Below are 20,878 nucleotides of genomic sequence, written 5' to 3' on the forward strand. Positions count from 1 at the left end.
CTGTGTCCGTCAAATTCCAAGTTTCACTGTTTTACTCGATAATTTTTGCTATCCAAGAATTTACGATTTTGTGATCAGTGAAAATTTATTTCAGTTTTTGTGATTAGTGAATACTGATTTTAGTTTTTGGGATTTCGTTATTAGTATATTCTGAGTTTGTGTGTTCTTTGTTTTTATCTCAGCCCAATAACCTGAAAAATGTTTTTATATTCTGTTTTTGTATGCCCCACCTGCGATAGTAGAGGGGCATTATGTTTTCTGGTCTATGCGTCCGTTCGTCCGTCTGTCCCGCTTCAGGTTAAAGTTTTTGGTCAAGGTAGTTTTTGATGATGTTGAAGTCCAATCAACTTGAAACTTAGTACACATGTTTCCTATGGTATGATCTTTCTAAATTTAATGGCAAATTAGATTTTTTACCCAACTTCACGGTCCATTGAACATGGAAAATTATAGTGCGAGTGGGACATCCGTGTACTTTGGACACATTCTTGTTATTTTATAAATTTAAAGGTACGACGAATGTGTATGATTTAATATTTCAAATACATGTTTATATAAGGAAATAAAATAACACAATTTGTATCTAATTATTGTTACAGGTTGTGCACCGAAAGTGTTTGATATAGCGTATCTTATCGATGTGACGTATTATTCATATCAAGTAACAAATATAATGACTTTTTTCAAAAGTATAACGAACACATTGAATGTGGCTTCTTATCAAACTAGAATATCAATTGCCAAAATGAGTTCAGAGGTGTCTTTGGTCATTGACTTTAAAACAGCCACATCAAATATTGCAGTTGAAGCTGCGTTAGACGACATTGACAGGTCATATGGGACCATTAGCACACAAGACGCGTTTATTTTTGCAAGAGGAACAATATTTACAGAAGAAAATGGAGCACGGTCAGATGTAAGTGACATTTTGATCATGCTCAAAGACGGTACATACTCTGATTCAAACTCAGATGTAGAGGAAGCAGCTCAGAAACTTCGGGATAGTGGGGTGTATGTAATGATTGCTGAAGAGGATACTACAAGGCTTGCAAGTGTCGCCGATATTCATTCAAGTTTTAGATCAGCAACAACGAGTAAGCTTAACGACACACTGAATCTTTTCACCAGCGGGTTTCCATGCAATTACTGTAAGTTTATTCGCTACATTTTATTTTTAATCATTTTCATAAAACGAATAAAGGCAAGGGTACTAAAATACGATACAATAATATATCTGATAAAAACATGAACATGATTAGTAAGGAATGAGCCGATGGGATCGGTGGTATCTATTTCGAATATCTTAATATCATATTGTAAGGTACACTTACTTATATAAGCATGTATAACTGGTTGTCTAAATTTTCGTTTCTCACTCAAAATTCTAGTAACATTCGTTGTAACTTACAATAATAGACATGTTTTTGCTTAATGTTCAATGCTTAGATAAAGGCAAGAATAATATACCGATGTTCAATAGTGATAAATCGATTAAGCAAAAACTATTTCGGGTTATAAACTCAAACAGATGGAAACTATACATCAACTAAAGAAGAAAACACCGAACTGCATCAAAAACAAACACAGACATACATAGAAACGGAATTTTGATAACAACTACCATATTTCTAACATGATATAGGACATTTTAAGAAAAAGAGGTGGCTTAAACCTGATTCTATAGCTAGTCAAACCTCCCGCCTATTTGGCAGTGTAATAAAAAAATAAGAGGATATCATATGTTTTTTTCCCCCTGAGATATACGAAAATCGCAATACAAATGATCGCCTTCTTTAAAAGCGGAGTCAAAAAGAAAAAAAAATTCCTATGTATCTTGCATTCAAATATTCCAAGGGCAATGGCCGGTTTGTATATTTCGTGATGAATGACACTCTGATTTCCTCTATCTCTTGAACAATAACACTAAACAGACGAAAATTATCTCTCTGGATTTATCTTTTCAGTTTGTGCAGCTTCTTTCTTTGCCTACGACGACCCTGCTAATCTAGGAAGCAACGCTGATTCTAGCTCAGGTAACTAAAAGAGCTTGCCAAAAACAGTCCAATTAGTAGTATCCACATTAAATGTTAATAATGAATGAATGAATAGTTTTCACTTTTTTTTCTCGTTCACTGGATTTTTTCATTTTAAGTCTTTGTGCAGAATTAACTCTAAAAATGAATAGGACGAGAAATGTTTGCATACTTATTATTTTAAGAAGTCCCAATTAAGTCTTAAAAGCATTATTCATTACATACATAGTATGGTTCGTTTTCATTTTTCATAGTAATATAGAAATTACACTTCAAATAAAGTTTATTTTTAAGTTCAAAAGAACTGAAATAATCGTGTGTGATGCAGTTCAAATACATAACTTGTTACTATTGTCACAACGATTTAAGAATATACTAATAACCCCTACCCTTTTCAATCAGGAATGGGCTCTATTGTTTATAAAATCACACTGAAAACTTGTTTCGTAATTTTACTATTTACGCATAAATGAAGAATTAAATGCCGTTCTTATTGATGTGATCAGTAAAAATATCTTAATAGATACAGTAACCTTCATTAAAGAATATATTTTAGTTAGTTTTTCGTGTATATCATAGTGTATTTCTTCTGAAAACATTGTTTTAATGTGCCTACACAAATAGAATATGTTTCAAATTTGCATTACCTTTTTTTTTAAATACAGGATATCTCTACCTTATGACAGACAGTCCATTCCAAGTTACTTGTTGTGGTGCGACGTCTGCGTGGGCATTTTTTGCAAAGGACTATGGAATAGTAGAGATGATGATTTTCCGGAAATCGTCTACAACTAATTATCGTCTGATTGGATCTACAAGAATTATAGTTCCAGGTTGTTTAATTAGGCGTCAATAAAAATTCGATATTAAAAAAAGACTACTCTTAAGGATGTATTCTTCTGAGTTTTCAGTCTCGTTCAGTCTCGTTGAAATCTCGTTCTTGAATTATTTCCAAAACATGTAATAGAAGAAGAAAATATCAATGAATTTTAAAAATATTATTAACAAACATAAATCTGTGAAAAATTGTGTATCTACAATGAATGGTTTTTGAGTAATACAATTTTCAAATTTTACAACCAATCAAGTCAGTATGTTTACCCAAATTTTTGAGAAAATGGGTGAGGGATACAAAAAAATGATTTTACAAGAATTATGAACATCACATATCATTTTGGTCTTTTCAAATTTCTTAGATATGTGTTTCTTGAGTCATTTATAACAAAAAAGTTGAAATAATATGCATTTTGTTCTAAAAACTGAGAAAAATCACAAAAGTACAAAATTGACAGCATGGTAAATTTTACACAAAAAAGCGTCACAATATGATAAAACTTTCTTATATTAACACCTACCTATAGTTTTTGTAAGTAAACTTTATTCAGATTGGCCCACTTCATCTTTATAGAAAGTATCAAAAAAAATTAATTGTGGAACTGTGATTTTTTTCACGATAATAGCCTAAAAATAGGTAAAAATTGATGAAAATTGGGAAAATCATCAAAATTGGGCATTTTCAAAGGGCCGTAGCAAAAAAAAAAGTGCAACTCCATATGATTTTTTCTTCACCAATTATTTTGTTACAGTCTTATAAACCCATCAGAATAAGAAAAAAAGTTTAATTCTAGAAATGTTTGGCGCCTCAGAGGTGTACATCCTTAAGGATTGTTTGCTTACTAGTAGTTGGTTCATTAATAATGGTTTAATTTCAAATTCATCAAAATGTCCTTCAATCAGGAAAAAAATGATTTTGTTTTTTTTATATATAGATGATATACATGTACCAGAAGATTTTGTATTTGTTTGCCTATATGACAAATGTGTATAAGAGACTACAGGACAACTGTAGATCACAGTGCTACATCAACGGGCAATAGCAATATCGTATCGTAAACTTTAATTGGTTCAGTGAAGTCAAAATGAGAGCCAATCTAAGTGAATACGAAACAGCCTCATTTCTAATGATAAAATAAATGAAAAACAATTATTGCAAACATGCTATCAGTATATTACAAGATCAAGGTTTTTGACCACCGGTTATAGAATGAGAGAAAGGAAACATATTTGTGAGCAAAGAGCCATCACCATAACCTTTGAAAATGGAATCACAATAGAACAATCGAAGTTGTAAAATTCCGTCGAAGCAGTCTAGACAGATGACGTCTGTTCTAGGCACAAAAAATATTAACAAAACGACAACATAAAGGCCACATTTGTATACCTATGTTCAAAAGTTGTAAATCGATTTGGAGGAAACAAACCCGAATTACATGGCTTTTGATTTGATTTAGCCATTTCAATTGATATTTTGTAATGTGTCTTTGTGATATTTCACTATTTTTTCAGGTTAGGGTGAAGGTTGGTACCTATTAATAAATCATTTAGACCCACTGTATTTGTTTGCAACTATCCTAAGTGAGAAACCTGAGGTTCATTGGATGTCGTTTATTGGTGTGGTTCATGAGTTTTTCACTTTTCTCGTTTTTTTATATAGATTAGACCGCTGGTTTAACCATTTGAATGGTTTTATACTAGTAATGTTTTAGGCCCTGATAACTAGCTGTTCGGTGTTAGCCAAGGCACGGTTTTTAAGACCGTACTTTCACCTATAATGGTTTACTTTTATGAATTGTGACTTAAATGGAGATGTTAAAGTACATAACTCTTATTTAGAGCACCTGAATAACAAACTGTAGTTGTAAGCTGAATAATCTTAAGTCATTGTAAAGATTGTTGCCAATCTTTAATTTAAAAACAATATCTTTGGTTTCTGGATATTAAATAATGACTAAACAACTTTTAAAAGTATCAGAGATTATAATTATCAATAATAATAAAAACAGGTAAATGGAAAAAAAATTGTTAAAACGTTTGAATGTGTTTTTCGTGTATGCGTTATTATCTCTTGGAATCTTTCAAAATCAGTTCAAATTCGTTTCGTTATCCGCAAAATCCGGTTTTTATAGTTCTCAGCACGACTTATCCTTGCGTGTAAAATTATAGTTCGCTACCGGTCAAGGTTTATCATTTAAACAACTGTCAGTACGTACAGAAATATGAATTATAAAGAAAGCAAGCATGATTTCGTACGTCTCAACACCGATTCAACAATATAAAGCATGTAAATACAAGTAACTAAAGAAATGTAGGATTCATAACAAGCTAGAAAACAAAAGATGTTATTCGAACGCCACATGTTGGTGGAATTTCGTAACGGTTAAATCGGCAACTGTCAAATTTCCCGGGAACGACGTTACGTTTACAAAATGGTACTGCCGCGATATTTAACGTTCACAACAGTCATAATACCTGCCCATAAACAAAGAATGTTAAAACAAGAGAAGATTTGCAGTCATAAAGGTAACGTGTTTTGGTACTTATTGACTAACATTATGTTCTTATCATATATTTTCCAGAGGAATATGTTGACACGTTAGTTACGTTTTCGTTGATAGCGACAGAAAGGATAGCAATAATTGCAGGAGACTTAATAGGATGGTAAATATACATTACATAGAAAGAAATATGTATTAAATAGAAAGAAATATACATTACATACAAAGAAATATACATTACATACAAAGAAATATACATTACATAGAAAGAAAAATACATTACATATAAAGAAATATACATTACATAGAAAAGAATATACAAATCAGTTCTTGAATCTGATGTATTTAATTAAAACAGGTTTATAGTAGTATGATTGCTCTTAGATAACTTCAATTTGCCTGTACCATGTCAGGAGTATGATAGTTGTTTTCCGTTTGTTTAATGTGTTCGAGTTTTTAAGTTTTCCATTTTATAAAGGACTTTCCATTTTGAATTTCCATTTTATAAAGGACTTTCCGTTTAGAATTTCCATTTGTTATTTGACTTTTATCTTGTCTCACAGTTTGAAAACTAATACTAAACGAGACGAGTAAGTAGTAGGGAGGGAGTTCTTTTAGGCTCCCCAAAAACGCGTGGCGGCTGTGGCGCATCCAAAAATGGTCAAACCCCGCCTCCGGAAGTGACGACACGGGTGAAAGGTTAAACAATGAATCACGCCTAGGGACGCCGGAAGTCCTAATAAGGCCATGACGCTCGTAACCTATGACTCATACCATGCGACCATGAATCATCAGGATGCAAGATCAGGACATGACTCATTACATGACAATACCACGATGTACGTATGAAAATTCGAGAAGTATTTTTTTTCTGTTCGTGATGATGTTTTATGCAACCACAAAAACGCAAGGCGCTAAGGCGCTGACGTCATATGAACAGTAGAACTCACGTAGATCTTTGCCAATTCTAGTATGAAGGGCTATATATCAAAACTGAAGCACCTGATGTCGGATTACGACTCTTGGACCACCATATGATGAATCCCATATATGGAAAACGACCACAATACCCTATGACCATATATGGAAATTATGACCAAATTTGGTAAAAACCGTATTTTCACTCGAAATAAACATACACGACCATGTATGGAAATCGACAAAACAACATTATGACCCTATATGGAAATCATGACCAAAAATGGTAAAAAAATTATTTTCACTCAAAAATCAAAATGAAATACATGATCATATATGGAAACCGACCAGATACCATATGACCATATATGGAAATTATGACCAAATTTGGTAAAAAACTTATTTTCACTCAAAAATCAAAATAAAATACATGATCATATATGGAAACCGACCAGATACCAAATGACCATGTATGGAAATGATGACCAAATTTGGTAAAAACCTTATTTTCACTCAAAAGTCAAAATAAAATACATGTCCATATATGGACAACAGGTCACGTGATCGTATCGAGGAACGTTAACTCTGGTACAAAACAAGGGAAGCAACTCTGTATATATATCTCTCGTGGGGTGACAATTCAACGTTCGAGTCAAGGTCACGTGATCGTATCGAAGAACTCTGGTACAAAAAAGGGAGGCAACTCTTCATGGTGTGAACGTCAATCACCGATTAATCGTATCGTGTTCGGGGCAAATAGAAAAAAAAAATACCAACGCAGATGTCAGTTTCATATATATTTATTACATTCATTCGTACAATGCAAGCAGTTTGTCGTCGTTACTCATCAAGTCTCTAGGGGAAAAATCTTTCACAAAGTCTTCCATGCTAATGTTTCTATATCTCATCTTCACGAAATGTACACAATAGAGTCCGCACGTATCGGATGATCCGGGTTGCACTTGAGTCGTACTGAATCTGTATTGAGGTCCATTGGCGATGAGCACGTTCCTGAAGCGACGATGGTAATACTCCGGAGAACGTCCGAGTGAATCGAAGAATTCTGCCGGTCCCGTGGATGGAAAGTGAAACGCCACCCAATGCTTCCCCGGTCCATCGCAGGTATTCGTGTTGACGACATAGGTCATCGGTCGGTGCGAGATGTCGGCGGGTTACTCTTCGGCACAACGTACGTCCACCGGTAACCCTTCCAACGCTTCTTCTAGTTCCGCGTCGCTCATGGGAAGTGCGTCTTCGTCCGTGTCGTATTCGGAGGTATCCTCGCTGCTGTCGAACCTCCTCGCCTTGGAGACCCTTTCCTCCTCCTCCCTGCCACACGCATGCTCCTCCAGTCCGCGGCGGTGTACAAAAACCAGTCCGCATTCTTCGCAGGCGATCAGATCGTTCGTGGTCGTTTCTTCCGTTTGGGTCGTCTCCTCCTCTCCCGCTCCCGTCAGGACGTTCGTGCGCAGTCTCTCCGTCTCGGGGGTCTCCGGTTTGACGTCGACGAGGAGATAACCGTGTCGTCTTCTCGTGGCCTCGTCGAATTGTCGCAGGAAATGTTCGGATCGACCCGGGTACATCTGTCGTGCCAGGGTGGACACGGGCTGTCGATCGATCGGATTGTCAAAGAGGACCATGTAATGACAGTTTCTTCTCTTGGTGGGGTCCTTTCCAAAATACAGGTTCTGGTAGATGGCGATCTCGTGCGACGTCGTAGAGGGGTTGCCACCTCTTGTACAGCCAGACGATTCTCTGCGGCGCCGGTTCGCACATCGTTTCCGCTTCTCGGAGGACTTTCGCCACGAAATGCGTCTTGCCGCAAGACGTCGGACCCGAAACGATCATGGTAAACGGGTGTCGAAACCGGAACGGACCGGACGGCGGCTGTTCTCCCAGTGCAGGCACGGGCGGCGGCGGCGGCGGCGGGGGCGGGGGGGCGGCGGCGGCGGTATTGTTCAAAACTTTATAAGAAGGGGAGAACACGGGCTTCATCTAATCATGGACGAGTTTTATTTATTCGTCAATAGCGGAGACTCGGTCGATCTCTTTCCCGAGAATAGGGGAGGTCAGTTCTCAGTACGTTTACTTCGATCACACTTAACGAATGGAACGTGGGAGTGTGCCCTATTGGAAATGACGTTCGTGCCTACTTTCAAAATACCCACGCGCAGGGTCTACCGATGTTCCGACGTGGTGAGGGAAGAATCGTACGTCAGAGACACGTATCTACCACTACTTCAATCCGTAGCAGTACGACGGGACGAGACGATGGAAGTCGTCTTCGAGAGACCACTCTATCGCACGACGAGAGGAGGCGAGGTGACACTATTGGAAATCACCGTCAGAGACGATAGATTACGAGTGTGCCGATTCAAGGACGATCACGTATTCTGCTTGCTGCATTTTAGAAAAAAAGTTATAAGAGGATAGCGGATTCGATATCGAAGTATAAACATGGAATGTCCTACCTGCCATAGACTGTTTTCTAAGAGAGATGTCATGTTGAGACATTATCGCAATCAGCATGGAAGTGGAAATACGCCGCCCGTGCCTGCGGTGGAAGAACAGCCGCCGCCGCTTCCGCCACCGCCGCCGCCGCCCGTGCCTGCGGTGGGAGAACAGCCGCCGTCCGGTCCATTCCTGTTTCGACACCCGTTTACCATGATCGTTTCGGGTCCGACGTTTTGCGGCAAGACGCATTTCGTGGCGAAAGCCCTCCGAGAAGCGGAAAAGATGTGCGAACCGGCGCCGCAGAGAATCGTCTGGCTGTACAAGATGTGGCAACCCCTCTACGACGTCGTACGAGACGGCGTGCACCCGCCGGTGGAGTTTGTGAGAGGCATCCCCGCCGACCTGGAGAGCGACGACTTCTTCGATCCGAGAGTGCGCAACGTGGACGATCTGATGACCCTCGCCAACAAAGACACCCGCATCAACGATCTCTTCACCGAAGGAAGTCACCATCGAAATCTTTCCGTGATCGCCATCTACCAGAACCTGTATTTTGGAAAGGACCCCACCCAGAGAAGAAACTGTCATTACATGGTCCTCTTTGACAATCCGATCGATCGACAGCCCGTGGCCACCCTGGCACGACAGATGTACCCGGGTCGATCCGAACATTTCCTGCGACAATTCGACGAGGCCACGAGAAGACGACACGGTTATCTCCTCGTCGACGTCAAACCGGAGACCCCCGAGACGGAGAGACTGCGCACGAACGTCCTGACGGGGGCGGGAGAGGAGGAGACGACCCAAACGGAAGAAACGACCACGAACGATCTGATCGCCTGCGAAGAATGCGGACTGGTCTTTGTACACCGCCGCGGACTGGAGGAGCATGCGTGTTGCAGGGAGGAGGAGGAAAGGGTCTCCAAGGCGAGGAGGCTCGACAGCAGCGAGGATACCTCCGAATACGACACGGACGAAGACGCACTTCCCATGAGCGACGCGGAACTAGAAGAAGCGTTGGAAGGGTTACCGGTGGACGTACGTTGTGCCGAAGAGTTACCCGCAGACATCTCGCACCGACCGATGACCTATGTCGTCAACACGGATACCTGCGATGGACCGGGGAAGCATTGGGTGGCGTTTCACTTTCCATCCACGGGACCGGCAGAATTCTTCGATTCACTCGGACGTTCTCCGGAGTATTACCATCGTCGCTTCAGGAACGTGCTCATCGCCAATGGACCTCAATACAGATTCAGTACGACTCAAGTGCAACCGGGATCATCCGATACGTGCGGACTCTATTGTGTACATTTCGTGAAGATGAGATATAGAAACATTAGCATGGAAGACATTGTGAAAGATTTTTCCCCTAGAGACTTGATGAGTAACGACGACAAACTGCTTGCATTGTACGAATGAATGTAATAAATATATATGAAACTGACATCTGCGTTGGTATTTTTTTTCTATTTGCCCCGAACACGATACGATTAATCGGTGATTGACGTTCACACCATGAAGAGTTGCCTCCCTTTTTTGTACCAGAGTTCTTCGATACGATCACGTGACCTTGCCTCGAACGTTGAATTGTGACCCCACGAGAGATATATATACAGAGTTGCTTCCCTTGTTTTGTACCAGAGTTAACGTTCCTCGATACGATCACGTGACCTGTTGTCCATATATGGACATGTATGTTATTTTGATTTTTGAGTGAAAATAAGGTTTTTACCAAATTTGGTCATCATTTCCATATATGGTCATTTGGTATCTGGTCGGTTTCCATATATGATCATGTATTTTATTTTGATTTTTGAGTGAAAATAAGTTTTTTACCAAGTTTGGAAATAATTTCCATATATGGTCATATGGTATCTGGTCGGTTTCCATATATGATCTGATTTTTGAGTGAAAATAATTTTTTTACCATATTTGGTCATGATTTCCATATAGGGTCATAGGTTTTTTTTTGTCGATTTCCATATATGGTCGTGTATGTTTATTTCGAGTGAAAATACGGTTTTTACCAAATTTGGTCATAATTTCCATATATGGTCATAGGGTATTGTGGTCGTTTTCCATATGTGGGATTCATCATATGGTGGTCCAAGAGTCGTAATCCGACATCAGGTGCTTCCGTTTTGATATATAGCCCTTCATACTAGAATTGGCAAAGATCTACGTGAGTTCTACTGTTCATATGACGTCAGCGCCTTAGCGCCTTGCGTTTTTGTGGTTGCATAAATAGTTATCAAAAGTACCAGGATTATAATTTTATACGCCAGACGCCCGTTTCGTCTACATAAGACTCATCAGTGACGCTCAGATCAAAATAGTAAAAAAGCCAAACAAATACAAAGTTGAAGAGCATTGAGGACCCAAAATTCCAAAAAGTTGTGCCAAATACGGCTAAAGTAATCTACTCCTGGGGTAAGAAAATCCTTAGTTTTTCGAATAATTCAAAGTTTTGTAAACAGAAAATTTATAAAAATGACCATATAATTGATATTCATGTCAACACCGAAGTGTTGACTACTGGGCTGGTGATACCCTCGGGGACGAAACGTCCACCAGCAGTGGCATCGACCCAGTGGTGTAAATAGTTATCAAAAGTACCAGGATTATAATTGTATACGCCAGACGCGCGTTTCGTCTACATAAGACTCATCAGTGACGCTCAGATCAAAATAGTTAAAAAGCCAAACAAATACAAAGTTGAAGAGCATTGAGGACCCAAAATTCCAAGACATCATCACGAACAGAAAAAAAATACTTCTCGAATTTTCATACGTATATCGTGGTATTGTCATGTAATGAGTCATGTCCTGATCTTGCATCCTGATGATTCATGGTCGCATGGTATGAGTCATAGGTTACGAGCGTCATGGTCTTATTAGGACTTCCGGCGTTCCTAGGCGTGATTCATTGTTTAACCTTTCACCCGTGTCGTCACTTCCGGAGGCGGGGTTTGACCATATTTGGATGCGCCACAGCCGCCACGCGTTTTTGGGGTGCATAAAAGATCTCCCTCCTTACTACTCGAGTAAGTTCAATTAAATGATACAATACGTCTTCCAAGTAAATTGAAAAGATTCACTTAAAGACATAACTTGTTGTTTGTCTTAAAGTTGGTCTTAAATAACTTATTATATGTTTTGTATTGTTCAACTTTACAGAAATAATTAAAAGAAATGGAAATGGGGAGTGTGTCAAAGAGACAACAACCCGACCAAAAGCAAAAAAAATAAAATTAAAAAAAAAATATCACAAGGCCTTTTCCTTCTTCTTTAACTTTGGGATTGTTTAAGGTTTTGCTCTGTTAAGAATAAATGCTTTACATCACATGCATTAAAATGCATGGTCTGTTTAACTACTTACGAATTATCTAAGTAGAACTTTATCAAATGTATATTTGTTTATTAGTTTTGAAATCTCGCTTGTTTTCAAAATTACTTTTTTTTTAAGGTACTCAAGTGGGTCTAACATTATAAGCTATGAGGATTGTGATACAGATACACGATCAGATTGTCCACAACAAAGTAAAAAAATGCACATGCCAGATACTTTATTCACTGCTGGTGACGACATAGATTTTTCTGCAGCAACAACTGTACCAAATAGGGGATATTCCGTCAAGTTATCAACAGCAAACAGTAAATTGCATTAAAACAATTCCGTTATCAAAAAGTGTTAAACATGTCGCTTTTCAATACTTATAATTTCCATCACCACTGCTTTGAACCACATTGTCTATGTGTGAATATTGTGCATCACATTACAATTGACTTAGTTTAAGTCAGTTACCAAAGTCATTGAATATGTGAATGCTTGAAAATAATTAAATCAAAAAGTACTAGACTGTCTTTCGGCCATGTTGACGAAACAATTAGCATGTTGTACGCCTAACGCGCGCAATCGTTTACAAAAGTCCCATCAAGAAAATTCGAATAATATAAAAAAAACGCCAAAAAAAGTACGCAGTCAAAGATCATCGACAAAATAATCATAGACTCTCAAATAAAGTAAGTGATACCAATTCAAAGAATCGTCAATCTCATAAGTCGAAATGAACTAATCCTTGGCAAAATACTAAACAGTATAAATCATATTGAATCATATAAGTATCGCCATGTTTTATTCAATTCTTAATATCAACAGGAAACATAGCTTCAAAAAATTATATTTGCATGTACTGTTCTACTAGAGGAAATTGACGTTGACACGTCTGTAAAGATTCAGGGTTCACCTTATAATTGACATTTTACAATTATTTACAAAATGCTCTTAAGTTTATTTTCATAGTTGATTTATTTATTCAGATACAGAGTTAGTTCTTAGTCCAATTCAAAATGAAACAGAACTTGAAGAGAATACACCAGTTGGATATAAAGTTTTATATTTTGATGTAACAGACACCGATGTCAACGATAACATAACTTGGACTTTAACAGGACAACATGAATTGTTTATAATGAGTGAAATAAAAAGCGAAAAAGGTACACATTTATAGATTAAATTACATATCTAATATCTAGAAAAACACGACGATGTGGTTCTAGTTAATCATTCTTTAGCTTCTTTATTGTGTTTCGTGTACTATTGTTTGTGTATTGTTGTTTTTTTCCCTTTCTTTTCAACCTTGCGTTGTCTGTCTGTTCATTTTCAAGTTTAAATGTCCCTGTGGTATCTTTCGCCATTCTTTTTATTTGTTTGTAAACATATTGATAAACATAGAGTAATTTCTGGAAAGGAGAAAGCGAAGGATATTCATGTTGATTTTTGTCCTTAATGCTTATTAAATTTATTCGATCGTTATGGCTACACAGGTTTTGTTGATGATTTCAACGCAAATCAAAAAAAGAAACGGAACACAATCATCATAATATACAATGATTTCATAAACAACTGTCGTACAAGTTGGAGGTTAAGCTAGCAATTAAACGAGTTTTAGTCGTCATATTTATCGGGAAATGCAAAAACAAAGTCAGTTATATGGCAGTTAATTTTCACTTGTTCCTTATATTGTTAGCGTATGATTTTGTCAGTTTTATGGACTACCCCTGTTTGAATTTGCCTCAGAGCTCGGTAATTTGTTCCGTATAATTTTCCGTATAACTTGTTGTGACAGAATAGAATACATTATTTGAACCAGAAACAAACCCATCTAAAAATCAACTATTAACCAAGTCATCGTTACATGGACATGACCTGCACTCGACAATCTTTAAAATATGAATATGTTTGTCAAAGATGGGTCTTTGGAATTATTTCACGTCTTTGACGTATACTGACTTTATTGGAAATGTTATATTTGTATACTACTTTAGTGCACTTTTGGGTATATTATTAACTCAAGTTTTATTTTGGAATGGAGATTTGATAACATGGACTACTACTGTCATACAGTCAGCCCAATGTTTCTACAATTTTTTATATATACAACTAGCAATCAAACTGCCATTCCTTCCAGATGGTCCCCTATTATAAAGAACAAAATAATCAAACGATACTAATAGGATATTCAAATCTCATAAATAGAATAAAATAGACAACACCATGGTTTGAATATACCTTTGATATCGTTCGTCCCTCTTTTTCATGATATCACAATTCTACCAAACATAGTGATAAAGAGTAAATACATATCTTTGACAAATTTACATACAAACATTATTTTCATTGTAGTTACTTTGGACTTGCAGACGAAATTACCAAGTGGTGGTGGTCTGACATATATAATTACTATCACTGGTACTGACTCATGCCAACATACAGCATCGGCAACTGTTACAGTAGCCTCCTATAACGCGGTAAGGATTACTTGAGGTAATATTGATTATCGCTATTTTGTGCATTTTTCCTTTGATCTTTTTTTGTGATAATTTTCATATCATGCTACTCGCTCGAGATGGAATAATTATCACTAGAAACTAAGGAGGCCACATGGCGTTGCTAACGAAATTGACATGCACATGATGAAATTGACAACGTCGTCATAGGTAAAATAGCGATAAATAGATTATCATTGGTCATCTCAACTCGATTGCTTTTCTCACTTTCGCTGTACTAGCTCAAGCGAGAAAATCAATCTCGTTGAGGTGATCAACGATAATCTATAAATATCACAAAATTTACAGTTTTAAGAGATCACACTTAGGTTGATATCAATTAAAATCAAACAAAAGACATGAAAGTTTTTATTAAAGAGGGTAAACTTTGCCATCCTGGTATATATTTGAATTATAAAATGTATCTAGGCCAGTTTTGCGGGCTTTAAAAGTTTAATGTAAGTCAGTAATGAAAGGTTGTTTATTTTGCATCTTATAAACGTGTTTAAACATAAATTATATGATGGAGTTTCGAATTGCTTGTAAATAAAGGTAGCATTAGTATTCCGCTGTTCAAAGGTCATAAATCAATTAAATCTGGGTTACAAACTAAAATCGAGGGAAACACATCAAATATAAGAGGAAAGTAACGAAATAACAGAAACACTGAAGTGGAACAGAAAACAAACAACAATGTGGATCTTTTTTGTGCATATGCACATTTTCCACAGAAAACAATTTTATAGAAAAATGATAGATAACTTTGAAGCCGTTTTGAGCCAGCATTAAGGATGAGATACCTTTCTATTATGTCATATCAACCGAATAAGTGCGTGATAATAAAAAAAATAATAGAACCTCCGCGTTACAACAAATGTTTTTTTTATTCACTAATTTTTCCAAGGACATTTAGGCATATTGATAATTTTATCCATGATCTGCAGAAAAATGGGGTCGTTTTTTTAGTTAGTTTTTTAGCTCACCTGTCCCGAAGGGACAAGTGAGCTTATGCCATCACTTGGCGTCCGTCGTCGTCCGTCGTCTGTCGTCGTCGTCGTCTGTCGTCGTAAACTATTTCAAGAATCTTCTCCTCTGAAACTACTGGGCCAAATACTTTCAAACTTTAACTGAATGTTCTTTAGGGTATCTAATTTATAAATTGTATCCGAAGTTTTGATCTATCAACAGACATGGTCGCCATTGCTAAAAATAGAACATAGGGGTCAACTGCAGTTTTTGGCTTATAACTCAAAAACCAAAGCATTTAGAGCAAATCTGACAGGGGTAATATTGTTTATCAGGTCAAGATCTATCTGCCCTGAAATTTTCAGATGAATCAGACAACCTGTTGTTGGGTTGCTGCCCCTGAATTGGTAATTTTTATGAAATTTTGCTGTTTTTGGTTATTATCTTGAATATTATTATAGATAGAGATAAACTGTGAACAGGAATAATGTTCAGTAAGATTTACAAATAAGTCAACATGACGGAAATGGTCAGTTGACGCCTTTAGGAGTTATTGTCCTTTATAGTCAATTTTTAACCATTTTTCGTAAATCTAAGTTAACTTTTACAAAAATCTTTATGTTCAGCAAAGTAAGATCTTCAATTAAGTCAATTTGACCAAAATTGTCAATTGACCCCTTACGGAGTTATTGCCCTTTAAAGATTTTTTTCACAATTTGTTCATCATGTTGACTTACTTTAAAAAATCTTCTCCTTTGAAACTGCTGAATCAATTTCAGCCAAATTTAGGCTAAATGAGTTTCAGAGTATCTAGTATAAATATTATTTTTTATTTCCTTGTATGTCAAGAAACATAGCTCCTATGGCTAAAATAGAACATGGAAGAACATGATTATTTTTTTTTGGCTTTTGAAGAAAATAGGACGATCCAAAAAACATTTAAATAAATTGAAAAGCCAAAATAATCATTGATGAGAGATTTAACCAAAAGAACTAAGGTGAGCGATTCCGGCTCTTGAGAGCCTCTTGTTTACTAAATATCTTCGACAAATGAATTACCGGTAGATCTTTTTTTTCCATTTGCAAAACGTTTTTGTTTTTTTGAACGTTATTAAGGGTAATAAGTATATAACCTCCGAAAATTTATAGTCTGCCCTTCTTCGATGTATTAAGATGGTATATTTTTTTGTGTTTTTAACCACAATTCCCCTTGTGCTAAATTGACAGCGCGTTAACCCCACAATGGCTTCAAAAAAATCGGTGGCGTAATATGGAAATGAATTTGACGTAGTAGAATAATGTATGTTAACATCATTCTAATTGTAGCCACCTATTATTAACAACTTGCCATCTATCCACGAGATCAGCGAGTCAACAAAATCTTCAATATTTCTATACACAATCAATGTAACAGATGCCACATACGATCCATTATGCTGTACCTTATCGCACACACTACCTAACAGTTATAACTTTCAGTTTAAAGAAGAAAATGGCGGTATGTTAAAATATAATCATTATCTCATTTGTGGATAATGTAATATGAAATATATATGCCTATCATAATATATAAAACAATGTCTGTTACACCGTGGGCTTATTTCAGCTTATGTACAACGTCTAGTGAAATAACTAAAACAATCGTATGGCATTCCAATCAGGAACCTTTGTATTTAACACAACCCCAATTCCTAATAAAAATATTCTATCAAAACATGGGTGTTACAGAAGTTAACAAATAAACAAACCTTCCTTTTTAGATCGTTATATTTGTTATGAATCACAAATAGTGACCAGTAATGGGCTGTTGGCTGTTGGCAATTGTCATTTTCCAAGTGTTCCAATCAACAACTTTTAAAATAACATATAAATGCATATGCATACTTTTTTATCCAATACTTTAACGATTGTTTGCCTGAAAGAGGAATTGTTGAGGGAAAATTAATATTTATAGGCTTTGTTTCGTTCGGTGTCATAGATGTATCAAGAAACCAATTACATAAAATGGATTGTTTTATCGTTTCGAGATAGTCATCATATTATTAATCTAAACTAATGGTATTTAGTATTAAAAATGGTACATACATAGTTTATCGTCAATTTTGAGAGAAAGAAGATACAATGGTGGCAATCAATAACAAGAAGTCGAATTAGAATAGACACCAACTTTGTCAAAAGATTACGACAAAAAGACAAGCATCAGTCAATTAAACTTTACAAGCAGACTATTTTAGAACTGAGTTCCTCGTAGTATGGTTTGACCAATCAGAAGGCAACTAAAATAAGCATCTAAATTTTTGATGATATATGTATAGGCATTGTTAGGTTGCAAATATATTAAGTGCCCTTTAGTAAATGTCACTCGACTAGTCTGCATTAAAATATTGGCAACGACTTTGAAGAGAATTGTTGCTATCTATTGTATACTAAACTCATATTTGTAATAACAGCAACGGTTAAATATGTGGAGCAGGATCTGCTTACCATTCCGGAGCACCTGAGATCACCCCTAGTTTTTGGTGGGGCTCGTGTTGTTTATTCTTTAGTTTTCTATGTTGTGCCATGTGTACAATTGTTTTTCTCTTTGTCTTTTTCATTTTAAGCCATGGCGTTGTCAGTTTGTTTTAGATTTATCAGTGTGACTGTCCCTTTGGTATCTTTCGTCTCTCTTTTAAATAATTTGAGATAGAAAAAGCAATTTACGTACACAAATTTCACCAAAAAAAGAAGCAAATAAAAAGATACCCTTCCGGAGCACCTGAGATCACCCCTAGGTTTTGGTGGGGCTCGTGTTGTTTATTCTTTAGTTTTCTATGTTGTGCCATGTGTACAATTGTTTTTCTCTTTGTCTTTTTCATTTAAAGCCATGGCGTTGTCAGTTTTTTTTTTTTTTTTTAAGACTTGAAATACATTTATTGAAAATCACCTGATTACATTTTCCTTGTATAACTCAGGGCAGAATACACAAGGGGTGTCAGTTTGTTTTAGATTTATCAGTGTGACTGTCCCTTTGGTATCTTTCGTCTATCTTTTAAATAATCTGAGATAGAAAAAGCAATTTACGTACACAAATTTCACCAAAAAAAGAAGCAAATAAATTTTTTTGAAGGCAATTTTACATGTGTAATGTATATTGTGAACTCTTTATGAATTTATGTTTCTAGTATATTCTATACGGACTGCTGATGAACCAGCATTTGCATACAATGACATAGACTCATACAGAGTATTCATATGTTGTCAGGATGCATATGGGTCTACTACCAGTTACCTAATATTGAGGCTTACAGAAGATAAGACCGTTGTGGCCTATATCGCTCCAGGTACCCATTTAATGTATACATATATTATTGATCTTTATTTATGGATAATGAAATGAAAATTTTGGGAAATAAAGTAAAAAAAAACATTTATTTGGAAGAATAAGTTAAAAAATTACACTGAAAATGTCAAAATTCGTGTTTTGTTATAAGTGAAGTTATCTTGAATACATCAAATTAAAATTGATTTTTTTATTCTTAAACAGAATGGTTCTACAGAGCAATTATTATTTCTATGCTGCCTATATCATTGATGACGATTCTTGCCATTACGACACTTGTTATAACAATGTTTTTCCTAGACGGCGATAGTATAGTACCACAAAGAACTGAAACGGCAGTATCAATCAGCAGAGAACCAACAATGGTTTCAGATAACGACGATGATGCTACTATTTTATCTGAAACAGATAATACTATCATTAAGCCTGTGGGCAAGAGTATAGAGTTTAAGGACTTGTATAAGAATGAAGTCGTACAGATACCTGTATGGACAGGGAAATTTCGTAAAGCTCCCCAGGAAACTGATAATAACGCATGGCGTGAAATATCTTATCGTTCATCTGAAATTGATATTGAAGAACAATCGAATTTGCCATCTGGACAACGTACAAAAGGAGACGCTTTTGGAGTAAAATTGAATTTATTTCACTTTGGTAAAAAGCCGGTAAACACACTTTCTTCAGAAGAAAAAGCAGCTAGAATATTACAGAAAAAAGAATACCCTTAAAGAAAAATGGATACAAATGGCTGTAAAAGCTCAATCGGGTCTTAAAAATAAAACAAAGCAAAAGAAGAGAGAAAATCCAGATGTTGTAAAACCAAACGCTGTAAAGAGTCCAAAATTAAGAACCATGGTTAGCTCGGAGCAATCACAAGAGGAAACAGGAAAATCTACAGATTCTTGTACTGTAAGCAGTGAAAACAATTCCGCAATGATTACAGTGGAAGAGGGCGAAAACTCTGCTATAGGCCACGACTTCAACGTGGATTTGGAAACTGCGGCTCGTAGCACCAGCGAAATCCAACCGGCAGATTCCGGGAATGAAAATACGCCAGAAAATGAAGAAGATGAAATCAGCGTTTTCGACGAAATTGTAAACACAGGTACTGCAGGCATTGGAACTAATATAAATATTTGATATTCATCGTATTCTGGACAGCTGATTTCAACATTATTTTCAAATAAGACGTGTTTTGTACATGCATAAACTCCTTTCGATTTTTTTCCATATTGTTAATCTTCCCTTAGTTTATTGCTTTTATGTCTGTATGGACTGTTTAAATCAAATATTAATTGTGTTTAGATATTATCTGTGTTGTCATGTTTTACATTTCATAATAGGATTATCAAAGAACAAAAGGATATATATATTTTTTAAAGAACCGTCGTAATAAAATTTGAAGGAATTTTGTATTCATGTATTATATGATGTTTCTTTTCTAATTCTGGTTCGATATTGTAATTTGTCTTTAGTGTTTCTGTTTTACCGTTTTTTTTTCCTTTTATAGCTGAAGTGTTTCCCTCGGCTTCGGTTTCTGACCCGGATTTGTTTCCGCTTTATCGATTGATGACTATCGAACAAGGTGTACTACTGTTGCCTTAATTGATCAGACCAATACCTAATTTTCTTTACTACAAAATGTTGATACAAAAAAGAGAAGACAAAACGCATTTGAATCTTTTTTTGTTAATAAGAAATAAAAAATAAAAAATGCATGACTCTGGTTGATACTCGGAATGATATTTCAAGTCGGGAAATAAGAATGTATTGAGTGAACAAATCTTTCTAACCTTCTCAGACTAGGGAAATAAATGCAGAATATAGCATGAACTCCAAATATTTCCTGCAATGAATTGTAATTGATCATCAGCCACATGATCACACAGTCATATCAAGCAATAAGCAGTTAAAGCAAGGACAAATCCGATACAACTGGCTGATTCATTTAATACAGAATTAACCGTTTGAATGGTTTTACACACTTTTAATTTTTGGAGCCCTTAATAGCTTGCTGTT

The 20,878-nt window shown here is 36.2% G+C and overlaps 1 protein-coding gene across 1 annotated transcript; it reads left to right on the top strand.

The window, feature by feature from the left end:
• Positions 1-745: 745 nt before the first annotated feature.
• On the top strand, positions 746-20,001 carry LOC134726544 (uncharacterized). The gene is made up of 10 exons (XM_063590950.1): positions 746-1,094; positions 1,965-2,033; positions 2,699-2,866; positions 5,450-5,531; positions 12,209-12,396; positions 13,063-13,239; positions 14,429-14,553; positions 16,864-17,035; positions 18,702-18,860; positions 19,064-20,001. The coding sequence occupies exons 1-10, from the start codon at positions 746-748 to the stop codon at positions 19,585-19,587; spliced, it is 2,013 nt and encodes a 670-aa protein (XP_063447020.1). The 3' UTR covers positions 19,588-20,001.
• The last annotated feature ends 877 nt before the right edge of the window (positions 20,002-20,878 follow it).

This window comes from Mytilus trossulus, chromosome 7 (genome assembly GCF_036588685.1).
Source record: "Mytilus trossulus isolate FHL-02 chromosome 7, PNRI_Mtr1.1.1.hap1, whole genome shotgun sequence".
NCBI classification, from domain to species: Eukaryota; Metazoa; Mollusca; class Bivalvia; order Mytilida; family Mytilidae; genus Mytilus; species Mytilus trossulus.